Raw genomic sequence first — 21,579 nt, forward strand, 5'->3', positions numbered from 1 at the left:
AGGTAGGTGGGGATCTCATCACTTTAACTGGTTGGTAAGTTGGCCAGGATATTGCTGATAAGGGTGAAAACTTGATTTAACAAGCTGCTTGTGATACCAGAAATATTAGTATGTTGAGGAAAAAAATGTAACGGAACATATAATGATATGAAGGATGTGATACGATAGGGACACGTGGCTTCTGTAAAAGAAAGTGATGTGTTCTTCCACTAAGATGTTTTGAGCACGTCAAGAAAATCATGGGCTTGAGAATCAGCTGAAATTCGTTTGCCCTTTACAAAAGCCTTTGGCAAAGCTTCTCATCAAGAAGCTGCCAAATAAATTAAGTAATGTGATGTATTGTGGCAAATTAGAAATTTAGCAAGAGATGGTAAAACAAAGGGTAGGAAGAAACTAGCAATGTTAATCATGACAAAAGGTTATCAGAGGGGTGTTCCATTACTAAGAGTAGAGTTGTGCGTATTTTAACAAATGTAATCTGCACAAAGTGATGGCTGTGGGGTAAGAGAATTGTAGACGATACAATCTTATGCACAATGAATCAAGATTAGAAAAGGCAAAACTTGAAAGGGAATAAAAAGAACTTGCTGGCAGACAAATGCAAAGGCAAATGAAGTTATTGTTGACAAATCCAAGGCGGGGTGCCTTGGGAACAGCAGTCTTAAACTGATCATGCACCTGAGTGTCTTTAATATAGCAAACTGAAACTACTCAGAGAAGATATCTGGATATCACTGCAGCCAGTTCAGTGGAAACCTTTTCTTGGCATATGCAGCAGTGGTTAAAAAGTATGTTAGATATTCAAATATGCATAGAGTAGAACTGAAATAACACTGAAAATATTGCGCTATTATAAATGTGTGGTGTGCTGCCACTTTTGATCTCACTTCTGATGCATATTGTGTATCAAAAAGATACATTAGTAATAGAAGGTGTTTTAAAAGGTGACAGTGAAAATGATTAGTGGGATGGCAAGAACTTTCTTCTCCCTTTGAAAAAGAAACTGAAAAGAATGGGACTAGCAGGTTTAAAAAGAGGGTGAGACCAAAATAATGCATGTGGTAGAGAAGAGAAATAGAGCTGACTCTTTTTTATCATTCTTAAAGTGTGAGACTGAGGAGGCAGCAAGAGAAATTAAAGAAACAAACAAAAAATTTTCTTTAAGTAACTTGTGCCCAAATTCCCAAACCATGTCTAAAGTTTGTAAGAACTGTGTAGGCCTGTTGAAGCTTACATCAGTCACACACAACAAAAGCTGTAGAAATGCAAAATATTGTTTGAGACCAGGAAGACAGAAAGGTTAAAATAAAGATATACTTTGCACAGTCAAGGAGAATATCCACAATTAAGTGAGGTAAACTCAGAAGGTAGAAACTGAGACTCAGGAGAAAACTTTTCAGCTGCCCTCGTCTCCTTTTGCTTGTGGTTCTTGCTGTCAGCATGGGACAGGAGCTGGCTGAGGATGCAGCGATTGTCCATGTTAGGGGTTATCCATCTCCCATTGCAATAGCCCTGCCACTACCAGCAGCAGCCTGGTTGAGTCTGAAGAGGACATCTGGTGGCTTGCGTAGCATTAGCACAGTATAAGAGCCATTTGCTGGAGGGAGAAGGCAGCTTGTTGGGCTCTCTTGTGATTGTCTTTCTGTGGAGCTCCACAGGGTTTCTCGTTTATTCTGCAACAAGTGGTTGCTGCCCCGACTCTTCTTATAGCATAGGAGAGCTGCCCCCTGGACCCGCTCCAACAGCTCGGAAATCTTTGGTTTTGAATTCTGTCGTTCCTTGGCTACCTGCTATGAAGTACTTCGTTATAGGAGAAACTCATTGGTGACACTGCTGTTGTCTTTGGACAGGAGAGAAATCCAATTCAGATGAATCAGTCTCCCCGTTCTCATTGATTCTCATAAGGTATTGCAGGGTGTCATGCCGTGTGCCTGGGCAGAGAATGTGGCTTCCACACAGACTTTCCCACCAACTGCAGTGATGACAGCCCTATGAAGGCATCGTATTGATAGTTCTGATACAGGGCTTCCAGAAGTGGTTAAATATGTAGGCAGGGAAATGCTGATTGGTGGGGATCCTGGAGACAAGCTCTGGCATACAAGATCTCAGTGGGTGTAAGAGAGAAAGTTGCCATGGTGAGAGTGCTTGCTACCATTAGTACCATCTTGGTGCTCTTCATGTGAAGGAAATTGCTTAAATTCTGCTGTGCTTACAGACCATCCAATTTCCAATAGCGTGGATGGTCAGTCTGGTTGGCATTTCCATTGTAACCTATTAATGTTTTGAAATTACTGTGCTGCTGCTGTTCTGCAAGATTATTGCTTTAAAAGCTAATGCTAATCTAAGACCGTTCTAATTTTTTGTTGTTGTTGTCAGGTGCAATTTTAAGATTCCCAAATTACTTTGTCTGTAAATGTCATGCTTATACAATACTGAGAATGTCTTTCTATAAAGTGGCAGACCAAAAGAAGTTCTCTCTAGCTGTTTGTTTTGCACCTTATCTCCAGAGCCCTTGAGGAACCGCTGAATGCAAATTGGCACAGCACTAGTGAAATATGTTTTCATTGACTGCCAAGAAGACTAAAAGAAGGAGGTCTCGCAACTTCACGTTTTTGGGGACCTGTGTTCAAGTCCACTGTGTGTAGAGAATGGTAGATGTCATCTTGTGATTGAATTCCTCTTACTATATAAAGAATGAATCTGGCCGAATCTTTTGCTGTGGGAAACTTCTTCCAGTCAGAATTATAGCAAAGTTTTATTTGGAAAATGCTGCAGCTGCCCCCACAGCCTGCACCAGGACTCTCAGGATGTTGGTCTCAGCACTGTGGGAAGTCAGAAAGTGCTGAAAGCCTTAACTACAGCGAGGCCTTCCAGGCTCCCTCATGGAAAGCTGAGTTTTGACTGGAGCTGGAGCTCTCAGAGCTTTTAGACTTCCAGACTTCAGCAGCAAGCTTTGATTCTCTGGCATGTCTGCCTCTGAGCCAAGCCCAGAGAATTTAGAAGAAGAGTGCCACCCAGCTAGATAGGGAACGATGTCTGATTTGCTAAGGGTTCATTGAACCCGTCCGTGTTTCAGGTGGAATCTTTTGCATTCAACAAACGGCCACTTTTCAACAAAAATTCTGTCTTATTGAAATGTTTCCAGCCATCTCAAGTCACAAGTGAAAGTGAATGTGTGGAGCTCAGACTGGTGCCAGTTTGTCCTGATAACGTGTCAGCAGTTGGTAAGGGACAAGTGTGTGTATTTGCCAGTCTTTCCGAAGGGAGTAGCCTTGAATGCTGATGTGAAGGTTTAAAATTTATTTATGAAGCTATGGAGAAAAAACTTTTCCATGCACTGGCCACTATTATGCTGAGCTCAATTATTCTTTTCCTTTCATGAGTGATGTGCTGATGTGTATTGCACAATTATTTACACGCAGTTTGTATTAATGAGTGCATTTGTTTAACTATGAAGGATGCTCCAAAAGTATTGCCTGCTGTTTGTTTCCTTGGAAACTACAACGTTGGAAAGAGCACAATAGCACCACTTGATACAGCAAATTCTCAGCTTCCGAAGACTATTTTTGACATAGTCACTACCATTAGGTGTGCATTGTTGCCAGCAACAAACGAGGTCTGCATGCAAAAATCTGCACCAGCAAAGGTGACCCACTGTCAGCACTGCCACCACTGAAACTCTCCACTCACCACCTCAGTGTGCTCACATGCACTGTTAGGTCTCCATAAACATTCAGCAAGCATCGCTGAATGTCAGTGGGTGCCATTTTTTTCTGCTTGGAGGAATTCAGTGACACACCTTTGTGTCATACGCACTTCCACACCAGATGCCATTTTGTCACGCTGCCCTTCTGGTGCCTTCTGTCACACAATAAAAAATTTGATGGAGTATTTTCAGGAAGCTTCTATCTCTACTGCTGTACCACCAATATCTGCTTCTGATGTCATGGGCCAATGTGATTAATAGGTGGCATTACTTTTGGAGCAGCCCTCATAGGTAATGCATACACCATTGCAGATGGATGGATGGAGTTCTCTTTACAAGGTGTCAGGATCAGGCCTGGGGATTCTGAGCATTGTGTAGTCACATTGGAGCATGCAGACTTTATGAGGCAGAGCCTGAGTCAAAATACAAGGACAATGGGATTAACTGATTTAATGAATTTATAGAGGTAGCTGACAGACACCATCTCTCCTGTTTGTATTTTATCAAAACAGAGCAGTTTATTTTCCAGTGGAATTAATTTCAAGTGGTTCAGTGGTGCCTTGGTATTGCCAGGTGTTAGGTTTTTTTACCCTAACGACAGATAAATTGATGGTGGATGCTGCTATGCAGAACAATGGTTTACTGGGTTCCTCTGAATGATTTTTATTTATAAGTTACACAGAATAATCATGCTTAGCAGAACATGTAATAAATAGGCTCTTCTGGAGTTTCTTTGTTTAGTTTTGTTTTTAAATCAAGGAAGTTGCTTGTTACATTTTGAAAGTTTTTTTACATCCTGACAGGTCATCGGGATCTGTTTCACCCAAAGCAGACTTCCATCATTTCTATGATAGAAAACCAGATGTTTCTACGTGTGAGAGAGTCTTACTGTTCTTAGTATCTGACCTCTTTCCAAGTGCTCAGAATGCAGAGTTCACTCACTAGCTAAATTTTCTCGTTTTAAAACAGTGAGGAGTATGGAGCTGAGATTTCTATAATGGTAGTAAACTACTCTGCTTAACACATGCTTTTATCTTTCACCTCTTGAACCAGGTTCATCAGCACCAAGACAGGGGTGAGACCTTTCAATGCCAGCTATGCCCTTTTACCTCCTCCCGCCACTTCAGCCTGAAACTCCATATGCGTTGCCATCAGCATTTCCTCAGGACAGAATCCAAAGTGAAGGAGGAAATACCAGAAACTGAGGTGAAGGGGTCACCACAGCTAAATAGTGACTCCTGCCCGGGACCACAGAGGGAAGGAGTTGGACCTGACCTTATGGGATCAGCATCTGTATCTAAAACATCTGATGTGGCTGGGCAGGCTAGTGGAGGTATTCCACCTTTACTAGTGAAAGAAGAGCCCAAAGATGACAATGGCATCTCAGCTGCACCTTTTGCTCTTAGTACTGTTGACAGAGCCCCCAACAACACAAAGCTGAAAGACTCTGACTTTGTGGCCAGTACAGCATCAGCACTATTCAGCCAAGACATCTCTGTCAAGATGGCATCAGATTTTCTTATGAAGCTGTCAGGTAATTGAGCAGCAAGCAGCAGCAGCAGCAGCTGCTCCTTCCGTGGGCTAAGAAACCCTTTGCCTTGGGGTTGCTAAGTCATTGAATTTCAGGGAGCAAAGCATTGCAACTTCTTAACATATAATTTCTTGTTTTTTGGATAAAAAGAGAAGTGCATGATGGAGGGAAGAGGGGAAGAAGGTGGGAGAAGACAAAAAGAGAGGGATTTTGCTGTTTACTGGAACCTGGAAGTGGGAATGAAAACTTGTTTTCCAGGCTTCGATATTCACTGACAGTTGTCTCAGCGAATCTCATTTGGTGTGTTTTTCAGGTATGCTAACTACATGTAGGTTCTGGTTCAAAGTCACCGAGGGTCACAAGCACCAGCACATTAGAAAATTCAGCTCTTAATTTTTTCCTCTGCCTTTACCCGTCTGTTAAATAGGAGCAATAAATGAATGGTGACCTTTCTTTCGGGGAGCATAAAATAACTAGTTGCTGCTTGTGAAGTACGAATGTTACTGCGTCTCTTGATGACTAACATGACAAAAAAGGTAGTTCTAGAGATTCGTGAATAGTTTTTAATTTTTTTTGTTATTCTAATTGAAATCCATATCAAATGCAAAACGATTTTTTTGTTTGGTTGGTTGGTTGTTGTTTTTTTTTCCACTGTCAGGTTATTGCTGTGAGCATGATATTTGTATGTGAGAGTATGAAGAGGCAAATGTGCTTAGGGAAAATCTATTATACTTTATGTGATTTCTTGTTGATTTGACTGAACTCAGAATTGTGGACATGCTGTTGTTGGAGGTGTTCTACATACTAAACGTTGTTGGTTTTGTTGGTTGTTTTTTTTTTTGTTAATTGGCCTTTAATTTTCAAAGAGAAAGAAATCAGGAAAACGTCTGAAAACTGAAGAAACTTCTGTTTCACAAGGAGCTGTCAGTCCATGTTGCAAGGTCTAGACTTTGGAGATAGAAGATGCACTTTACAGTACAGAAGTGGTCACCTTTTTTCTTTAAATGGAATGTAAGTTGTATTCTAGTTTAAAAAAAAAATCAGGTAAACTAGGAAATTAACTCTGTCCTCACTGCCCTTTTAAGGTGACACGGCAGCATTTTGTTGTGGTAGAAAAGGTTGCTATCCTCATCTGCGCAGATCTCTGGGATAATAATGCTGTGAGGAATAGAATAGAGTGGAGAAACAGCAGAAATGAAGCTTGAGGCTGCATGGAGCCAGCGCAGGAAGGAAAAAGACAAGACTGAAGACAAGCAGGAAGTACCATGGGTTAGCACGGTTTCTTGTGTGGGTTGGAAGAAGCCACATAAATGTTTCCTTAGAAAACAAAAACAAAAAAAATATGTTGCTATGTTATTATGATAAACAAAAAAAAAGAGCTAGGATGAGTCTGTATGTTTTTTTTTTAGTTGAGTTTCAAATTTGGACCCTATGCAGTCCATTTCTGGTGTATGACGTGTGGTCATCCCGTGCGTCGTCCTTCTGATGCCTATTAAATTTGTGTTGTTTCACACTGAGTGACTCCACATCATCTGTGCTGAACTGTGGATAGCAGTGCTGGTGAGGGCTACATGTAGCAAGAGTGAGAGAAGAAAGCTGGAGAGGAGGGGAAAGCTTGAATGCTGAAAAAACATACAACATTTTGATGTGCTGTTTTTCATGTAGCCGTTGATCGGGAATTGTTTAGTGTTTGGCAGGCATTGGTGTTTTCAGTGTCTGATCTATTGGCATCAGCAAAAGGATATAAATGTACATTATTCATGCAAAAGACCTATGCCGCTGTTTTATGGTGACTTACTAAAGGTCTTGAAACCTGACTTGTATGCACTGTTACCTAGCAACATGTTATAAAGTCACTGGGGGAGTGAGATGTATCTGTAATTTTGTATGTGTGCATATTTGGTTGAAAATGTTCTGCCAGTCACCAAGTTTACTACACAAGGAGAGCAATGTTAAAAGGAAAAGAATTTCTTTTCTCCTGAGATTTATATTGTTTTATACATTTAGCTCATGCTTTCCTCCACATAGTGCACATAAATTTAAGTGAAGTAAAAGTAATTCTCTTTTAGCAAGTTGGCTAAGTAATAGCTGCATTTTTTTTTTTAATCTGCCTGCTGTGCTGAACCAAGTGATTTCTTTATTATGACACACTCTTCTTAGGCCCATCAGAACTTCAATTATTGGCCTTACCTTCTCAGCGATATAAATCTTCTGACATCACAAATTGTATATGCCAGTTGTAACAGCCAACACAGATTTGTCGAGACCGTATTATGTCAAAACAATCTAATTTTCTTCTCTGACAGGCCTTGTGGCTAAGAAGTAAGGAGTAGAGAGATATCTAGGCTTTTAGAATTTGGCATTTATTCCTATTTAACATTGATGGTTTAAATGAACATCTACTTTTCCTTGCCTATGTTTATCGTCCTTCCTTCTTCTTGGTCAGTTTGAGTATGTGCATCTGTAGCTTCATGAGAAACCGTGGAAGCGGGTTGGTTTTCATTTCTGGGCAATTTCAGCCCCTTCTTTTTCAAGTGCCTGTCTTTGGATGTGTTCTTGCCACCCTTCAGAGCCAGGAGTCGTGTTTTCCAGTGCTATCTCGGAGCAGAAATTTAACAGGCGTACCTGAGGTGGAAGATGGTACAACACTGGTGCTTCTTAACTATTATTAATTTTAAAATTAAATCTTCGTAGGCATGTATATCATCATGACTCTTAGTATTATTTCTAATAGTGCAGTACTTTTCTAGTCTAAGAAGCTGCTATCAGGTGACTGGAATACAGTATGCTGAGAGCAGGTTGCAGTCAGAAGCAAGGGTTGCTGACAGAAGAGATCTGGAGGAAATGGGCAGCTATTCAACAGACAATTGGAAGAATGCTACATCAAGAACGACTAGCTAGTCTTTTAGGAAAGAAAGAGGCACTAATAACATCACACTGTTGCTCAAATGTTGATCATTTGACTGGGATGTATAAGGAGTAAAATGGCCCCAGAGAAAGGGCTGCTCTTCTCAGTCTTGCTAAAGAGCATGGATGGTTACAAGGACTTCAGAGGAGAGCAGCAGAATTGACTGGCAGTTTGGAGAACCTGTCCAGAGAGGATGGATGAACGGGAGTGAGGTTGTGAAGCCCGACAAAAAAGAAAGCTAAGGAGAGTCATTAGAAAGCAGATAGTGCCTTAAAAAGTTTGTTGAAGGGGATAAAGAGGAATGGTCTGTTGGCAATTCGTGATGACTGGGATAAACTTCCAACTGTTCAGAGAGATTGCAGCATCTCCACTACTGGGAGTTTTTAAAAGATGGTGAGATAACTTCTAGTTGGATGTGGTTGGTCAGGTATTAGGCAGTAGTGAATTAGACATTGTGAGAAACGGCTACAAGAAAGGCAAGCTGAACAAGTAGCAAGCTGCAGAGAGGCGAAGGGAGGGAAAAACGTACAGATGTTCGAAGTTGGATCTGATTTTGAGATGGCCGTAAAAGGACTGCGCTCAAAATGGCTTCTGAAATTTTGATTTTAAAACACTTAGGCGATCTTTAGAATCGAGAGGTAGAGAAATACCAGAATAAGTGATCTGAGATCTTTTTGCCTTGTTTTTCTAAGTTTATGCCATTACGTGTCACATAAGTTGAAAGATGTGTGTTATCTGAAATGAGGCGTAACACAAATCACAGAGTGTAAAACTAAAAATAAGAACAATCATAGAAATCTTTACCAGATTATTCTTTAGGTTCTACTTTAAGGTAAGAGACACTTTCACATTCACCAGCAATTAAAAAGGATTCTCTGGAATTTTAACTTTGAAAGCGTTATTGCTTAGAAAGAGAATTAGCTGATTACTCTTAACATAAGACCTTACGCTAGAAGAATATCTAAGCATGGGCATATCATTATGTTTAAACCTCCCCCCTCTTATTTCAGTGGGATGACCTCTGTGCTTTAAGATGGCCATTGCAATTTCAGTGCTTTCCTGGAATGTTTTGCTCCCCCAGTCCACAAATTCTTTGTAACCACATTCATGTCTTAATTTGCAGAGCATTTGCTTTTCCTCTTTTAAAAGTTTCAGTGATGGACTTTATACAGCGCATCTCTTTAAATTCTGATGACCTTCCACCCACTTTTAAGGCTTGTTTTCTTTTTAAATAAAAAATAGCTTTCACAGTGATCCAAATTACCATGCCCACTGAACTCTAGTGAAGCTATTACAGTGCCTGTGTTATGTGCAGCAGTTTCTTTTCATAACATTCGAAAATAAATGGAACCCATCAAAATGAATGTGATTCTTGCACTATTGATCTCAAAGGAATTCTGTGTGGAAACAGTAATTGTAAGGCATACTTCATTCCCAGCCTCTCTCCCCAACTTCTCTGTGTTCAGCAAGTGCATTACTGTGGAAAGCACATCTCTTCATCTTCTGACGTTGTGTGTCATCACTTGTGCCCCGCTTCTACCATTCATTTTATGTTCCCCAAGTTACTTGCAAGGAAAAACTTTAATATACAAAGGCTGAAGGAGAGCTAGCAAGCACGTTGCATTTGGGACTGTCTACGTTAAGCAGTGAGAAACTGTGGTTTCTCCCAGGTTAAGTAATGTCTGATGTCACTGTTGTGTGACAAGTCAAATCTTTATTTTGGAAAGTAATGCCACCGTGGGAGTTTGGTGACTGTCCAAAACACTTAGGTACTGCATTCATGTTTTCTTAGCTGATTCCTTTAATGGCGCAACGAGATTGTAAATCATCAGCTGCACAGAAGATATTAGCAGAGAAACAAAGTAATCAGTTTATCCATTGTGTTTGCCTCTTGAAAAATACTGCGTTCCTTAAAGGTAACACAAGTAACTTGAAATGTTGCAGCGCTTGTCATTGCCTGAGCTGGCTGGCTTGAAGACTGTTGTCATAACTGATGTATTTGTGTAGCAGGTTCCAAAAAGAGGGCCGTGCTGCCTATTTTTGGATTCGTAGTTTATGCCAGAATGTAAAATCTCAATTAGATTATGTAAGCAAACAGGACTGGCAATTATTCAGCCATATCCTTACTTTAAGAATAGTGCAAATTCCGTAGTGTTGCTATTAGAGCAAATACCCCTGACGTCATCAAGATCTCCATCAAGAGCCTCTCTCCACTTTCATACATTTCTATATGGACCTTTAATTTAACATAAAACTGAAAAAGGACAATAGTACAACTAATTAAAACCTGGGCAAATAACAGTTTGTACTAATCTTTGCCACTTATACATGGCCATCATTGCTTTTCAGCAACTGTTAGTCTTCATACCACTAAATTCTTGGATGTCTTAAAGTCATATGCGCCTTACGTCATGTATTGCAGAAGTTCTTAGAGTTGAGTAAGATAAAGTGTTGTAGACTGTAATTCAGTTGTTTAAAATACAACATAACAAATTGCTTTTTTTTTTTTTTTTTGTGTATGTGTACTCGACCCAATAGAACTTAAAAGACGACCTCAGTGTGACTCTGGACTGGACCAGTTCTGTGCTTACAATTTTGTTTTAATATCTGCACAAACTTCTATATTCAGGGACAGTTAGACAGATGGGTCCTTTGCTTTCCTGATTACACCATTACTCTGGGTTGAAGTCTTAGCTCATGAGCATTCCTGTGAGAGCTATCTAAAATGGGAATTGAAGATATTAGTTCAGTCATCTCTGATTATTTGTTTCATCTGTTTGTTGGTTGGTTTTTGTTTTTTTTTTTAATTTTCTTAAATATAAGAGCCGTTCTGGTGGCATTTCTCTTTTTCTCCGTTTCTGTTCCTTTGTAGAGAGGAGAAATTTCCATAGTGCAAACATTTATTTCCTATCAGCAACAAATTTGCTGTTATTCAGATGTTTATCCAGACAGGAGAACATGGTCTTAGATATTGCAGTCTTGTTAGCAGGTGGGTCTTTGACTGCATACCATAGATCTTGGAGCACGGGGGTATGGTACTATGACAATTTGCTGAATTCCTCCATTCCACTTGGACTAGAATGTTATAGTATTCTGAGGCGACAGCAGCAGGACTGGTCGTTCCCCAGTTGCTGGGTCTCATTTTGTTTAACTGTAGTTCCTTAAATGCAAAACAGCTGTAGAGAAGATCTGGATAACAAGCTGACCTTTTCTGAGCCTCTACTTACACAATTTCAATATACTTGAGCAGGATAATTTGGAAGACCTCATATTTTAAGCGGTCTCTAGGAACCCTGAGATGGCAAATTTTGGTATCGTCGTACTACTCGTGATCATCTATTCTGCTATTCCACTGCTTTGATTTTTTAAAAAAAAAGCAATGCTGAATGTCCTTGAGCCATAAGCAGCTTCCTGTTCTCTTCCTTGGAGCCCGGTACGTTAGTTATTTGGTTGAAGGCAGAGCAGAGGGCATTGCAAATGGCATGTAATTGAGTTAGCATTCCTGTGAGGGCTAAGTACAATGAGGTGCTCTCTTGGACAGATCAGCAGAATCTGGGCAGAAAGCACCGAAAAGAAATGAGACCAACTAGATAGCCCTGCTGTAAGAGTAGTATTTCTCCTTGTAGATGGCCTCTATGTGTAGTATGTTGAACGTAATTTATCAGCCCATTGGATTTTAGTCTGGAGAGACTCCAGCAGATTCCATTTGCATAGATTTTTGTTTTTTGCAAAGCGATTTGCTCACCAGTGGCTTCTTCTGCAGCATTTGTACCCCTCACTCAGTTCTTGAGCGTCCTCAAACAGAAGCCATGATCTCCATGCAGAATGCCTGCACCTAACTGCACATGTCCAATATTAGAGTGAAAATAGAAGAAGACTCAAGTCATAACCTTCATTGACCACAGCTGCCTTAAGGAGGATTGATGCCCAGCATCAAGGAAATGTGTCTTTTGAATACCGTGGAACCGATGCAATGAAGGCCCTTGGCTCAGAGTGTCATTCAGATGCTCTAGCTGCACTGGGGCACAGATAAAATTCTGTTCTTTCTTCCGGTAGCTGTGCTGTGATTCTCTTTATGGCAGGTCTGACTGTAATTGAAAAAGTTTAGTGTGAAGTGTGTTTCGGAAGGGATCCTCACTTTCCCCCTTTTTCTTCAGCCATGAAGTCCTGTTGTCTCTCACCTTTGTATGAGGGAGTCGCTGTGACGGTGCAGCAGTGTACTGTGGCATTAGAGATTTTCAGCAGAGCTTTTGTCTCAGGCTGTCATGGCCTCCTCTTCTGTTCTACTGTTTTGTTGTTGAATAATATTTTTTTTTCTTCTTTTTCTTTGCTCAAAAGGAAGGGTGAACAACTCCTTGCTGTTTGTAACTTGCAAATGAAGCAATCGGCCCATTTTTTCCTTTTTCGATTAAAAATGTTGTTAGTATGCAGAAATTCTCAGTGAGTGGACTGATACAGTTAGCAGCTTTTATCAGTCTTTCAGATTAGTGGCAGATGCCCATGGCTTTTCTCGTGGCATTTGGCAGTTGGAGACAAGTGTTAAAACTTTAATTTTCTGCTTTGTCAAACGGATCAAATGATCCCAATTTCCAGGCAGATAGAAAATGTCAACTTGGAATCTCCTTTGATCTGTTCTATTTCTGGGTATGGAATGAAATGGAGTGAATGGGGAATTAGCTACCCTTCTTGAGAGTCTGCTGCCTACTGGCTGGGTTTTCTGTGTTGTTCATCCCTCTCGCTGTGCATTTCTAAATTAAATTACTGCTTCAGTCTGCAGGCATTGCATCCTTCAGTCTGTTCTCATTGCAATTCAGGATGAATGTAAGTTACCAACAAATTAAGTATATGTATGTGTATCTATTTTTGTATGCAGATAGATGATGTTATTCCTTCTGGGGAATAATAATTTTGTAGTTCAAACATGCTTTAATAGAATTCAGCATCATCTCTTTAATCCTTGTCTAGTTCCAATTTTTTAAAAGATGTTTCATTCAGAAGGTTTTTACTGTTTGTTTGTTTTCTAAATCGGTCTCAGCCAATTTATTTCCCTTATTTGCAATTTTTTTTAATTATTTTTTTTTTTTTAAACATCTGTTTACCGTTCTCTCCAGTTTAACCAGTGGATGCATCATTGTTGCTCTTACCCATTTTTTAGCTTTTTTTTTTTAAACGTACTCTGTACGTCACTGTTGGATCCAAGGTAGGGTAGAAGCAAGGGCGGTTGATGTGCTTTGTTGTGGCTTGGTTTTGCTTTTGTCTCTAGCATTGTATGATTCTGATAGGCTGGACAGCCTCCCCTCCTTTTTATTTGTCTATTCAAGTTTCATTTACATTGGAATATACTTTAACGTGTATCAAGAAAAAGGTCCCATGATTTGATGCAACGGTCTTGAAACTGATGTAGTAGTTGTCTGGTTTTATTTGATTTTGTTTTCCTGGGAAAGAAAAGTGAGGTTGAAAAACCTGGTATTTTTTGTTGTTTTGTTTTGTTTTGTGATTTGTGTACAGTTTAGATGTTTGAATTTTTTGGAAGTATGGTCAGTTAAGGGAACGTGCTGTCAGTTAACAGAACAAATAAAAATAGACCTCCTTCTTAGCTTATTAGTTCTGTCTTTGGTCCAAAGCAAAGTAGCACGGGCAGAACCAGCTACATAGATAAGAGCATTGCTCTTGGGTTTCTTTTTTTCCTCAGGTAGCACTGCCAAATAATCATCATTAAAACTCCTCTGGATTGTAGACCTTGACTGCATTTTATATTTCTCCCAGGTGAAGTCTGCTAGATGTACTGTGACAAACAGAACGCACAGAACTCGTGAAGAGCTCGTTTAGGCTAGGAATTCTGTGCTAGCAGATCTGTTCTCAGTGTAGCTTTAGCACTGATATCCTGCACGGTGGTTCAAAGATGTTAGGGAACAATGGCTTGTGGCATTGTATGCTGTCAGAGGAGAGCTGATGTAGCTTAGGGAGATAAGGAATGCAAGAGATGGGAAAGGAAGGAAACTTGGTACCTTTCCAAAATGAGTTTGCATACGTCCCTGTCACAAAACTGCTTAGGCTCTATAATGACCTACCTTGACTTGTTGGTTTTCTGAGCTCTCAGTATTTGACTTCATCCTATTAGAGTTTGAGGATAGCGCTGGGATGAAGGAAATGGACGTATCACCTGGCATCTGCTTGGGTTCAGACTGCCATTGAGTTTTGGCTCAGTGCTAAGAGTGTTTTAATAAATGCTCATTTCCCCCAGGCGTGCCCGCTTTTTTTCTTGTGCTATCCTCTGTCTGGTGGTGGGGGTTACTTGAAGGCCTTTGTCACTGCAAACTGGGGCCTGACCAAAAAAAGTTCCTAGCTTAAGTCTGTGCTATTACATAAGTATAGTTACAGTGGTTCTACTTGCATGTAGATGTTTTACATTAAACTTTACATGGCTTTTGGTGGACCTTGGTGAATGGATGCAAACTTACTCTGATCTACATACGTACGTATGTTCCGTATTCTAAATAGGAAAATTGTCTGCTGCCCAGATCTCTAGTGCTTCCTCTGCCTAGTTCATTTCATGGGCAGAAACGTAGCAGTCTGCACTGGTTAAGGACTGTTCTTGGTGTGTATGCTTTATTTCTTCACTCATAGTCACGCTTCCTTCATTTTCTGCTGCAATTTAAATTAATGCCTTCTTTTGAACACATTCATTTCAAGATTTTTCTCCAGAGTCTCTGGAAGTTCAGGAAGAATGCTCTGTAACAGTTGCACTCTGCTCCTGGTGGAGGCATTTTTCATACTTGCAGCAGTTGGAGTGGCTTATTTTAAAGAGGAAAGCCTGCAGAAGGCAGTGCAGCAGAAAAGGGTTGGTTTTGGTTTTTCTTCGGTGAAAATTCATCACCTCAGGTCAACCTCTGGAACAGACGGAGCTAAAAAGACCATGTAGAAAGCAGACTTTTGTTTTGTAAGTACCTTGATAAAGGTAAGATTGGTTTGAGAGCCGTAATCTATATTTTGGTGAATTAAAACTTGCTTTCATGTTCTATATTTCTGCTTTTTTGTTTTGTTTTGGTTTGGTTTGGTTTTAAATGGAAAAAGTAATTCCTACTATTGGTAAAACTGCTTATTGTTCATACTGAAAAGCACACGTATGAACCGGTTTCGCTTCTGAAACAGCGAATAATGGCAGTGCGTGCGTGCAGGTTGCGTGTGTGCTTGCAGCGTGTACCGCTTTAATCTGGATGGTGAGCAATTTAAATGGGCTGCAGGAATTCAGATACTTGAGGTTTCGGATCTTGTAGGAGTCAGATTTGGGGGGAACTGCTGGGAAGTAGAGAAGCTTAGGAAATGAGCCAGGAAAGTGAGAAGCCAGAGAGTGGATAGGAAAGAGTGAAGTGGAAGAGGAAGTAAATCAAGGTCTTAAACCAGTGACCTTTGCCAGAATATGAGTGGGTATGACCTGTCACTGCCCTGCGCCTTCTGTCGGGTGTTGCTGTCCCCATAGCGTGCCATTTGCTCAGCTTTTACTGTCCACGTCACGGGTTTGTAAAACAGCTTCCTGCAGCAGGTAATATACGTTGACTTCTAATACCTGCTGTGTCCAGTGAGAAGTGCTGTGGGGTGCTTCCTTCCTGTGTGGTCTGAGTAAGGTTTGATAGGAGTCATGAAGGTAGACAGTGGAACATCAAGTGGAAGGAGGAAAATACGTGGAAGAGGAAGATAGCGAGGTGGATGGTGAGAGAGCTTAGAGAACGAAAAGGGGATGATGTTCTGCCTTGATTGTTGGCGGAGGTGAAAGTTCAGGGAGCGAGACAGATGTAAGCTCATCAGCTCAGAGCACTGAAAGAGTCACCTGCCCTGTGTTTCTGGGAATTTAAAGTGAAATTTTGTACACAAAAAAGCCACTAACAACTGACAGCAGTGGAAGTGTCTCTTCACGGTCAGAAATAAATTAAAAACCGGTGAAAGATAATGCAACTTGTTTATCCTCCTGTTAGTCATACAGTCAGCTGATGAATTTATTTTGCGTGGTTCTGGCAGCATTGTCTAAGAGGTGTTCTTGGTTTTATCCCTTTGGCCAAGGGTAGTTCAAAGGATCCATCATTACGTAGGGGTATCTGAAAGACTGCTCGAGAACAGCAGAGTTGGATGTGCAGATTTTAAAAAAACCCCAGGATTTCTGTATTCTTTTCTGAGAAGCTGCTTACATGGTGTATTTGAAAAGGCTATTTTAAACTTGCTTTCTTTTTTTTAATGGATGTAAAACGTGAAACAGTCCTCTGATAGCATCTACCAGTGCAGAGTTGTCTAAGAAATACCCCTCTGCTCTTAACTAAGATACCAACTTTTAGGATCTGTGATTTTGTAGTTGTTTTTCTCTGTATACTCCTCTTAGTTTTCTAATTTTTCTACTTTAATCTCTTGTCTCTTTTTCGCACGCTTAAGATCTCAGTATTTAGTACCCATGGGCTTTGCCAAATTTGCCCTTAAGTGTGATGGTATTTGAAATTCCATCCAGCCTATAGAAGACGTACAAACCGATGGGATGTGTGGGATGCTATTTGCTGGAGTAGGAGTGAAAGAAAGAGAGGTTGAATGTTTTCTTGAACTCTGGTAACACGTAGTTTTTGTGTTTCAAAACTTTCCCTTGGTACAAAAGATGCAGGTGTTTCCTCTTGAAATCAAGCATCTCTGAATGCTGTTTAACATTCTTGCTTCCAGTACCTGCACTAGCATTTTTTAGGTTTTGGTTTCTTCCTGCTACTAGTTGTTCTATGATAATGTATTAGACACCTTGTTAAGTCGAGCTTGTTTCCTTCTTCTGACAGCTGCAAATCAAAAAGAGCCCTTGACTCCAAAGTTCAAAGTGAAAGACGAGCCTAAGGATGAAGAAGCTGCAAGTTCAACCTTGTCTCAGTCCAGCTATGTGTTCAGCCAGGAATCTGAAGCCTCAGCTCCCAGTGCGCCTAAGGAGAAACTCAAGCCACAGGAAGCACAGGCAAATATGATGAGGCAGGACATATCAGTCAAGGCAGCGTCTGAGCTCCTCATGAAGCTCTCAGGTGGGTATTTAATAATATTCAACTTCTTGATATTTCTTTAAAGTATGCTGACTGGCCTACTGCACAGAAGAAGTAGTAAGCTTCAGTAGCAAGGGAAGGAACAAATGAAAATATGTATCTACACAGGTTCGTACACATAAGACAACTCAGTTTGTTCTGTCACTGTAATATCTAATTATCTGCGTTCTGCACAGATTTCACTGGTCTTCAAATTAATGACTGTGGGATAAGTCAAAAGAAACTATGCCTTAAAGCTTTTAGATGCTGTCATTTTTAAAATGTACCAAAACATGTTTATATCAATTTATTCACATTTGTGTCACTTCGTTAACGTCATAAAAATGTTATCTCAGTTGAACTAACTGAACTATATCTGATACAGCTTTAAAAATGGTAGGCTTTTAAAACCTTTTATTTTTTCCTGACAATATGTTGTACTCGAAATTGGGAGAAAAAAAAGATGAGCTGAGAGCACTTGCACTTGCCTACATTGCCTTAGTAATACAATGTTCTGTCAGACGGTTAGACAGTATGCATGCGTATACATTAAGTACTGTTACAGCTGAAGGGAGTCAAATAAAAACGTATGTTCTGCTAATTATGCTTTATCTAACTGTTAGACTGTTAGAAATGATGTTTCACTTGAAGGAAAGTAGAAAGTTTGAATTTATACCTACTGGGAACAGGTCTTTATGATGAAAAGGAGTTGGACTTCTAATACACTTCAGTTTTTAGTACCAGGAAATAAATGCTGGTCTCGGAGGCTAGGTTTCATACTTCCCCACCTAAACTGTATCAGCTGGCTTCCTCAAATTTATACCTGGAAAGACTTGACTGGGATCTCTCACATGAATTCTAACGTAATTAATTCACTCCTGCTCATACCTGTAGGTAAGAAGAATTTGAATCACTGGTTTGCAGGCCTTGGTGTTGATGGTGCTAAAAGTGCATCCCGGGTGTAAATATTGATCAGAGCAGATGATTCCCAATTTTTCAAGCTCCCAGACACTAAACATTTTGTCATAGATAAAGTGCATTCTTGCTACTGGTATTTGGTTCAAGTATAGTGTTCTCATAACAGAACTTTATGGCCTAATGAGTGTTAACCGATTACTTTATTTTTTTGTTGGTTCATTTAAATTAATATATATATATTTCCATGAAGGAAGAGCACCATAACTTAATGATTTTTCAAATGCCTCAGAGACTCTGAGGTTTTTGACTCTGGATGTTGAATTCAGTAGTAGCAGGCTGCGTTTAGTTTTAATGCAGATTTCGTTATATTAGAGCATTAATGACTTAAATGTCTGTGGGTGAGATCTGGCATATATACATTCTTGGTCAGGTCTTCGGTCACTTCTGCTGGGAACTCCCAGTATTTAAGGGTTCTAGTAAGAAATAGACTAGTATAGTATTTCCCTTACGATCTCTTAGCGAGCGGGCAGTTTTTGCTGACAGTAGACTGAAAAGGAAAAAAACAGGATTTACTTGGGCATTATTGCTGAAATTGACATTCCAGAGTCAGCCAGTTGGTGGAGTTCTATTAACTTTATCACATGCACTGTTTTCAATTTGTACTTTTCTGAGATGCCATCTAAGACAGAAAGTGTAAAAAACTGACGTACAGTTAAATGTGGAATAAATAAAAGGAGGGAATCTAAGATCAAACACCTGTTAGTACCTTTGGTGGGGTTTTTTGTTTGTTTTTTAATTTGCTTGCTTTATCCGATAGAATATTCTGAGATCACAACTGACATCCCACATTATTTTAATCAACTTCTCACTCTGTTTTTAGTGATGTAGTATTTAAACAACTATTTATGCAACTGTTTATTTCTGACATAATAGCAGACATCCTGACATACATGTTTCTGTTATTCTTTAGCAATAATGTTGCCAGCTGCTGACAACTCATTTGAGTCTCTTGGGATTAGGCATTTATCTTTCATGAGAAGGATGCACTGGCTTGTATTTTTCACTAGAAAATCTCTTTCCCAGAACAGTTGTACTGTGTTGCTGACTTTTAGCTCAATTTATAAAGGTAGTGGAAGGCCTTTCTAGCTCAGGAACCTACTTCGTGCTACCAAGACAGATTCATTTGTAAATCACAGAATCACAGAATTGTAGGGGTTGGAAGGGACCTCCAGAGATCATCGAGTCCAGCCCCCACCTGTCTCTTGAGAACGTAATGCAGAGACTTGTCCACTGCTTGGAAATTAGTCTAAATCTAGGAGAAACTTGGAAGAATAGAAATGTTCTACTGAAATAGAATTTTAATATTGGACATTACTAGTAGTCACTGTGGATGTAGAAGTACAGAAGCGAGCAGAAATTCACATTTACAGCTGTCTGTATTTCAGTTCTACTGCATAGGTTTACTGTTTTCTCTAAAAGCTAAAGCGCTGCCGGGACACTTGTGTGCTTTTAGCAGCAGACAACTAAAGCTTGAGGTCAGGTCCTTATCCTGGGTATTACTTCAGTGGAGTTGGACTTTGTCCAAAGATGACCTTCATCTGAAGATGAGGATGCCCTTTTATACCAGTTTTCTGGTATATTGGTTCCACTTGAATTTAGATCTCCTACCTCACAATTCACAAGCTTGATGCATAATCAAGACATCACATTTTGAACACTTCTTCCAAAGAATAATGTCCTTTATTGGGCGTATCTTGGTAAAACTCATTTCCATCTGTCCAGTCAAAACAAAACTTTGTAACAGCTGATTTGGTACATTAAAGTAAATAGAGCACCCGTTTGACAATGGTCTTTGTGGGTTAACAGTTTCAGCTGAAGTACAGATCTTCAACCTACATTTACAGAAGAATGTAAAAACTGCCATGTTTTATACAAACGTGTAAAGGTGAGTTGTGAATGTAGTTCGTTACTTAGTCTTCACTGAGATGAGACAGAATGGTACCCTGGTCGATTTGAGAAGGTAGAGGGGGAGCAAATCGCTCTCGTCTCAGCCTAGTAGAGCATTGTTCCTGCATGGTTTTGAATTCATTTTAAATATTGCACAAAATCACTTGTAAGAAATCAAAGTAATGTATTTCACATGCACCTACACCAGCTTTCTACACTCTTTCTTACCAGTTCTCTTTTATGGGAAAGCCGATTTAATTCTCTTATTATTTAACTAAGTGATGCACCCAGTGATCTCTGGTCGGTTTTATGCTCGCAGTCTTGTAAGATGGAAGGTAGGTTCCAGAGGAGTTTGAGATGTAAAATGAATGTTTGCATCTACATCCTCGTGTTATAGTGTAAAAGCTCATTTTCTGTTACAGTAGCTGTGCTGCTAATATATTTGGAGTATGTATTACGTTTCAGAAGCATATATTCCTTTCCCTTCTTGTCCAAAAAGGGATGTGTAGCTGGAGGGATATAACTACTGTTACAGGTACTAACGTTTTATAAGTAATATTTTATCCAGGTGCCTTGAACTATCACACTGATAAGTCTGTCTTCCCTAGAAATGTCGTCTGAATCCCACTGCCTGAATTTCAGCTATATCTTCTGGTTATTTTGCATTTCTGTAGCAACCTAGGTCCTTTTGCTCTTCTTTCAGTGGATCAATTCCAGATATATTGCAGCTATCCTTGTTATCAGTACCAAATCCATGACCTTTGTACTTCTCAGTTCCTTTGGATTTTTCTGTACTTCAGTCACTTCTGTACTTCAGGTCACAGTGCTTCTCATAATACGCCAATTTCCTGGTACAGACAATGTGTCATAATTTTGGGGTTATCGGTAGTTGAAATGAATGCACATTTATTTCTTGACAAGGATGTAAAATAATATCTTGTATACAGTGAGTTCCAAAACCGTCTTTGATGAACTCTCTCTGTTCTACCTAATTTTACAACAATTGAACACTCAGCACAACTGCTTGCTGTCAGTTTTACTTTTTCTTTCGATTGTTTTCTCTAATATCCGCTTTAATGCCTCATAATAAGTTTTGTTTGCCACTGCATCTTAGCTTCAATTGAAAGCACACAGATAGAAAAAGGGAATTAAAGAAAAGAGGATTGTGCAATTCTAGCATAAGTTGAAGACCAGAAGACCCCACCTCTATTCCCATTCTAAAAATAACCCATTGGGTTTTAGGATGCAGTACAGTGAAGGACCGTCTGAGAAGACTCTAAACTAGCTCATACCAAAGCCAGTCTAGTCACACCAGCATAGACTTAAAAAGAGCTAAATGGGAGTATCATTTTTTAAAGTTGAAGTAGGAGTGCTTCCTTGTACTGCTGTGGCTCAACAGCTGATGATGCTTCATGAAGGGCTTAGGCAGCTTTATGCTTCTTTATGCTTAGCTGTCATCAGCAGTGTGAATTAGAAATAATAAAAAAGAATCTGTGGCTGGTAAGCTGTTTTTCTTAGCAATCACAAAATCTTC

The 21,579-nt window shown here is 39.8% G+C and overlaps 1 protein-coding gene across 5 annotated transcripts in view; it reads left to right on the top strand.

The window, feature by feature from the left end:
• The window catches only part of ZNF827 (zinc finger protein 827), a 132,933-nt gene that overhangs the window by 64,447 nt on the left and 46,907 nt on the right, over positions 1-21,579 (top strand). For all 5 annotated transcript variants that reach the window (XR_008208531.1, XM_052690437.1, XM_052690438.1 and 2 more), the window contains 2 exons: positions 4,760-5,240; positions 16,950-17,183. Coding sequence is in view for 4 of the 5 variants with exons in the window: in XM_052690437.1 (XP_052546397.1) it covers positions 4,760-5,240; positions 16,950-17,183 (715 nt within the window). In the remaining variant the exon portion in view is untranslated. The remainder of the gene's footprint in view (positions 1-4,759; positions 5,241-16,949; positions 17,184-21,579) is intronic.

This window comes from Tympanuchus pallidicinctus, unplaced genomic scaffold (assembly GCF_026119805.1).
Source record: "Tympanuchus pallidicinctus isolate F22 unplaced genomic scaffold, pur_lepc_1.0 scaffold26, whole genome shotgun sequence".
Classification (NCBI taxonomy): Eukaryota; Metazoa; Chordata; class Aves; order Galliformes; family Phasianidae; genus Tympanuchus; species Tympanuchus pallidicinctus.